The sequence below is a fragment of the Beta vulgaris genome, chromosome 6 (assembly GCF_026745355.1).
Source record: "Beta vulgaris subsp. vulgaris cultivar EL10 chromosome 6, EL10.2, whole genome shotgun sequence".
Taxonomy (NCBI): domain Eukaryota; kingdom Viridiplantae; phylum Streptophyta; class Magnoliopsida; order Caryophyllales; family Amaranthaceae; genus Beta; species Beta vulgaris.
In genome coordinates, this window is record NC_079207.1 from 55,246,690 (window position 1) to 55,253,550 (window position 6,861).

General features: G+C 33.4%; 1 protein-coding gene across 1 annotated transcript; it reads right to left on the reverse strand.

The window, feature by feature from the left end:
* Positions 1 to 2,114: 2,114 nt before the first annotated feature.
* Positions 2,115 to 4,235, reverse strand: LOC104908527 (40S ribosomal protein S27-2). The gene is made up of 4 exons (XM_048637490.2): positions 4,079 to 4,235; positions 3,805 to 3,906; positions 3,679 to 3,707; positions 2,115 to 2,548 (listed from the first exon to the last, which is right to left on the reverse strand). The coding sequence occupies exons 1-4, from the start codon at positions 4,079 to 4,081 to the stop codon at positions 2,422 to 2,424; spliced, it is 261 nt and encodes an 86-aa protein (XP_048493447.1). The 5' UTR covers positions 4,082 to 4,235; the 3' UTR covers positions 2,115 to 2,421.
* Between the last annotated feature and the right edge of the window lie 2,626 nt (positions 4,236 to 6,861).

Consider the following 6,861-nt stretch of genomic DNA (forward strand, 5'->3'; position numbering starts at 1 on the left):
TATTGATAATTGCATCAAAAACATAGATAACGGTCTAACTAAGTCTGGACTAATAAATACTTGCATTGATAATTTCAATTCTATTTAATTTTAAAAAAAATAAATTAGATGTCAGTTTTTTTCATGTAATCAAGGAATTAAAATCAGAGCATTGTCTTGGAAATATCATAGTACCACATGAAGTCATAACCTCCAAATATAGAAGATTAGTCTTATCACTTCAATATCCTTCAACTAGTTTTAGGAGATTAGTCACTTCATTCGTATTAAGGAGGTGAAGCAACAAATTTCTAACACAAAAGGATGATGAGCTAGCTCATGTGATAGAGCACTATCCTCTGATCTCTGAGTTCAGGGGTTCGATCCTTACCCCCAGCATTATGTTGGGGTATTTCCTTAGCATGCTTTGCATGCATTACCAGCCAATGTGCTGGTAGCCTGGTAGTTCCTAAAAGGCTAGTAGTCTTGGTAGGGATTAACCCTTAGGCTGACTTAATTTCCCAATCAAAAAAAAAAAAAAAAAAAAAAAAAAAAAAAAAAAATTCTAGCACAAACTTCTCCCGGAACAAACCACAGCGCAAAGGCACAAAAATGTAGCACACAAAGCCTCACCGTCTTCCAGATAAGCAACCCATTGACATAGCCCAGATCTATAATTTGAATCTGCAGCCATGATACGTTTCTGCGTGTAACAAGCAGTAATATTTATACAGCTAGAATAGCCAGATATTACACTCCAAATAGTATTAGATCTTCTCCATCTATCATAAGATTATTACACTCGCAAAAGAAGGAAAAAAATTCCCCCAGAGTACCCACAATTTTCCCCCTTATTAGGTTTCATTTGGTTTGTTGGAAAATATTTTAAATGGAAAATGTTGCCTAACGTTCCCTAGTGGAGAATATTTATGTGAGATGTTGGGAATGAGAAAGTTGAAGCAAATAGTATTTCTTCAAATTCTGAAAGAAAATGTTTACATAAAGAAATATCACCTTAATTTTCTTTTGTAAATCCCTTATCCAACGAAAATAAAAAACAAACGGAGCAATATTTCATTCCGAATCATTTAAATGAAAGAAATGGATCCATCTGTTTTAGAAGATGGAGAGGATCACGACTTCAAGAAGCCTTTCGCAGGCTTACAACCACCTGCGGCCCGCCTGTGTGGTTTGCAAAACAGAATTGATATTTCAATGTCCTCGGACAGTGTAATTCATTTCCTAAAATACTAGGATATATATTCTTCAAAAAAAAAAATACTAGGATATAAAAATGGTATAGATTCAAGTATAATTCCACTTGAAGGAATCGGCTGTTGATCCTGTTCTTTCCCAATGTTCAAAAAAATACGTAAACTCAAGATGACACTACTAAAATATAGGCGGCCAGTTATTGATACAGTGAAAATACTGCTGTTTTACAAAGGACATCATAAGGCATATGATGCACTAGAAGGAAGGGTTAAGGCTTTCCATATAACGCAAGAAAACACCAATTGTTCCAAAAACTCCACCTTGATTTATTTCAAAAAAACTTGAGGTTAATTGATACTAATTGATTTGTGTTACAATAAATTGAAGAAATTCATTTGTGTTACAATAAATTGAAGAAATTGATTTGTGTTCCAATAAATTGAGGAAAGGGACAACTTAAAAATTGCTGCAACGACTTAACAAAATTTGTTTAAAAAAAGGATAATGGACAAGATAAAAAATTGTTCAAAACATCTTGCCCACATTCACAATAATATATATTATCTAAATTTGTTTTTCGTATTCATCATTCATATTTGTTTGTTTAATAATCTCCATCTTTTTAATGCTTCCTAGCATAGAAGTTCTACAAGTTTACACCTGGCACCAAGAAATTTGTACCTAGCAAAGCAAACTGCCCACTACATCTAGGAACTTTTTCATCACTTGTTAACAACACTACACGATCAAACACTATATAGGGAGTCCACTTAACCGAATCTTAAAGACTTATCAGGCAATCCTATACCTCAATCGTGAAATTGAGGTTAACAGTACAAACAAATAAAATAATATACCAGACTGGAACACTGAGGCTATGCTCAGATGTAATTTAACCCTTCAAGCAGGGCAAAAAAGCCTAAGAAAATGAACTCGGTCCTTATATTAGAATTGCAAATAAGAAAATGTTGGCATCACAAAATTTGCTAGTCAATACAACCAAAATGCCACCCAAAACCAACAGCAAGATCATAATCTTTTAAAACAAAATTAATTCAGACCATAAAACTACTGCTAACTGATCAAATGAAGTTCTTGGGCCATTTCGAGCACTTGAAAAACATAATTAACATAAGAGAATTTTGAGTGACAAAAAGGATGTTCACGACACCAACAAATAGCTAGCCACGTACTCTTTTTGGAAACAAAAATTCTCAGAGTGATAGTTTAATCTCCCTTTCTCCTGAATGAACAACCCTCGGTAAGTCTGGCACGACCTCCTGTGGGCTGGCACAAAACTGTTTGGCAATTCCCACACACCACAACGGTTTGGGAATGGCTGAAGACGGTGGTACTGCACATAGAATTAAGCACAGAAATCAGAAAAACAGCTTGTCAACTATAGGTAAAACAATGATAGGACAAGAAAGCATCAGAAACTTTTACAATTGGAGTAGTTCAAAAGATCAATGTGTCAAACAAATCTAGAGAGAAGCAATGTATATATACCAGATAGCCACGTCAAACAAAAAGATCTACCACATCATGAAATGAGCTCCCATCCGAAAATATTACTACATCAGTCTTAAGAATTAGTTACATCTACTACTTCAGGATGTAAAGAAATAATTGACACAATTTTAAGATTTAAAAGTAGATTATGAATGGAATCCCAAACATAAACAAGCTAAATTGGAGTGGTGGTAGAGGAGGATGCAAAAGAAAACTATAATGTAGGACACTATAGTCTATAGTGAAATTATGATTAATCAATCCTTAAGATGTATGAGCCACTGTCACAAAGTTCCTGAATACCTACACTCCAAGTAGATGAATGCACATAAACTAGCTCTAAAGAGTTCAGCAACTCAGGTAGGCAGGTAATTACAGGTCAGTATGAAGGGAATCACCAATCTAAACAGTGTCAATCAGAAAACCAACAGTTACATTTATTCAGTCAACATGATAAGATAACACCATTTTGCCAAGATCATTCGATAGTTAAACAAAGCAAAAGTTCTCCTCACAAAAAAAGATATAGATCAGGAGGGCGAACCGAACAAACCCTATTATTGGGAAGATAACATTCTAAAAGGTATAAATGACAAAGATACACTTTTGGAGATTGCACACAAGTGAACCGAACAAACCCTATTATTGGGAGTATATTTATGCATACAAGTGAATTTGTCTAGAAAATCATAAACAATTAGCAAAGATACACTTTTTCTTCAAACAGTTCTTGGAAACCTCAAAAATAGAAGCATATAAATCAAAATTCACATCCACAACTAATCATAATACAAAGTACCCTAATAAGTCCCTTTAACAACAAAGTAAAAAAGAGTACATATTCAAACATCAGAATTGCAAAAAAAAAACATCAAATTGCATACATTAAAACATAGAAATCAAAGTTCAAACAAACTATATCAATTACAGAAACAAAAGATACAAAATTTGAAATTAAAATTTAAGGCTTACATATTGAAGCATCCCTGGCACTTAACATCCTACAAAAAAAACACAAAAATAAAAAGAATTAGCACGAAAAGATAAGATAGTAACGAAAATCTAATAAATAAACAAAAAAAGGAAATTAATTTATACCATGAAGAAAGAGTTTGGAGATTGCACAAGACGCTTGAGTTTGTGCTTCTTCTTCTCAAGCTCAGCCGGTGGGTTCAACAAGTCGATATCGTTTTGCAAAACCTAATAAAATCAAATCAAAATTCACAATCCATCAGAAAATCGCGCTAATCAAACAAAACTTCCACCGGAAATTTTGGTAAAGCATAAATCGGAAACCCTAAATTAGACGGAAGCCATAAATCAATCGGAAAAATCAAAGTTTGTAATGTGATGAAGAGAAAAAAAAACTAACCATCTTCGCAGAGAGAAATAGTCGGTGAAGAGAGAAGAGAAGGAGAGTGAAATGGAGGCGCAAAGATATGAGAGAAGGGTTTCTGAAAGTTTTTGATAGCCTAATATAGAGGACGATAGGGTTTATATGAGCCGTCCGATTTTACTAGATGCATGTTTTTTTTTTCTGTTACCATATTATCTGGATCTGTTTGCATTCTCTGGGCCTTTCTGCTTTTTGTTTCATGGCCCAATTTCTTTTCTATTGCGGATAGCCATAAATATATAAATAAATTCAATAAATACTAGCTTTTAATAAACGTGATGCATGCGACGACATTTCTCCAAATCATTACTACTCCTCCAATTACCATACCTATAATTTTGAATTTCACGTAATATTTTTTCTCTCTCTATTCAATTGAACAGCCTCTTTATCAATTTCCCCCAATTCAAACTGCACTCGATTTTTTCTCTCTCTATTCAATTGAGACCGTCGATTATTAGCTGAAGATTATCTCAAGCAAGTTGCGGAGTCGGCTTTGGCGTTCATGGAATTGACTTTCGTTCCGCCCGTCATGGATCGTTGAGCTTGCTTGCGGTCATGGCCCAAGCTCTACGGCTTTTGTTGAAATTCGATTATGGGCACATTTTTTTATTTTAATAGATAAGTTTAAGTATTTTTTAATTTTCCCCAAATTCGAGTTCTCATACTATGTCTCAATTTTTTTTTAATATTTGGGGACGAATATTAAAGTTATATTAACGAAATTTGATTTTTTTTTATTTTAATATGTGGGTTTACGTATTTTTTTCTCAAAAACAATTCGAGTTCTCATATATTGTCTCAAAATTTTTTTATATCCGAGGCACGAATTTCGAAGTCATTTTTGACGAAATTTCATTTTTTTTTCGACCATTTATGATGTAATTTTAATTTTAATTTCAACTATCCTCGAATTAAATTTTAAATTAACTATAATTTAAGTTAAATTTTTTTTTTCTTGGAAATATAATACAAGACATATTCATAAGAGTTACTGTAATTTGAGTTTAATTTTACTTGAACATAGTACATATATTTAAGATCTACTAAACATAGAACAACACACATAATTTTATTTTCAGTATATAACGAACTGTGTACCTAATTAACAGTAAAGAATCGGCAAATTTCACAATTCCGTATTTGAGAATGTTGTGAAGCTCCAATCTATGAAGAGAACTGATTTTTTTATTGGGGTTTGTGTTATGGAAAAATTGATTTGAGAAGATATTATGCCGTGTAATCTTTTTTTGTTATTGTATGTAGTATTAACGTTTGGTAAGTTCTTGATTATAAATCTTTTTGATTGAATCTTTTTCATTAAAAATTTTATATGATTGAATCTTATATGAGTTGATTAGGTTTAAATTTGGTTTGATTGATATTTTTGTTTTGGCAAGTTTATGCATGGAATTGGGGTTAATTAGGTGGCTAGAGGGGCATTTAAGTAAATTTCAGGGGGGGGGGACCACTGCTCTCCCCTTGGATATATAATAGAGATATTTATAATTAAATAGTAATTAATGTATTTTTTTTATATAAGGAAAGAAACAACTAGTGTGGATCTCAGGATTTAGGCCACCCTAAAGTATCTTTACGGATGATTATTGCAAAAGGGGAATCAGGAACATCAAACCAATAAGTAAGATTAGTGGTCATATGACCTCGATAAGTCATCCAATTTGCAGCAACATTAGCCTCCTAAAAAGCATGACAAATCTGAACATCCTCAAACTTCTTCAGATCTTCACTTGTATTTGAAATAAGGAGTTTAATAGTCCAAGAAATCTTGCATAAATTTTTAATAGACTGGATAACAGCCAAGTTATCACCGTCAACAATAAATTTTCTAATGCCTAAAGAAATAACACCCCTAATACCTTCTCTTAGCCCCCTAGCTTCAGCAATGAGAATAGAGGCTGGCGAATCAAGAGCACCAGCACCACATAGCAAAACATTCCCTTCTTAGATATGGATAATAACCCGAAAGGAAGCTTGACCATTTGGAAGTTTTGTACCATCAAAGTTAACTTTATAATAATCAAAGGGAGGCGTTCACCATATAACCTCATCCTCACCCTTAGACTTACCAGACGACAAACGACTCTTCTGAGGCAAAAGCAGAGAGACCTTGGCATCAATTTCATTAATTGTAGCTTCATGAATCCTAATCTTATACACATAAGCTCTAACCATCGAACTTACTAAAGCTGGAGAGCAATTTTCTTGACGGAAAATCACCCAATTACGGTTGTAGCAAATGAAAGATCGCGTAATAGCAAAAATCTCTATTTGAGAACTCAAGAAGCAAGATTTCAGCTTTAACAAATAATCTACAAATGGTGTGTCATTCATAATAATGGGAGGGGAAAATCCAATTCATATGACTAGAAAAAGAGATGAGGAATCCTCAAAGTGATAATTACAAAAGACACACTCCATAAGGAGAAAAGCATGACTTAATTCCACTATTTGCTTTGTAGGAAGACCATTTTCGCATATTTTTCAAATAAAGAATTTAATTTTTGGAGGAACTTTCAACTTCCAAATCCACTGAAATACAGTAGGATCAAACGAGTAGGAGTTTAGACCTTGAATAAGATTAACCCTTGACATAACTGAATAATTTCCATCAGGGGATAGACCCAAAAAAAGCTTGTCAGGAAGATGACTACTAGGATTAAATATGTTAGCCACCACATAGAAATTGCAAGCAGGATGAACTGCACAAGAAGAGATTTATCCCATTGACGACGATT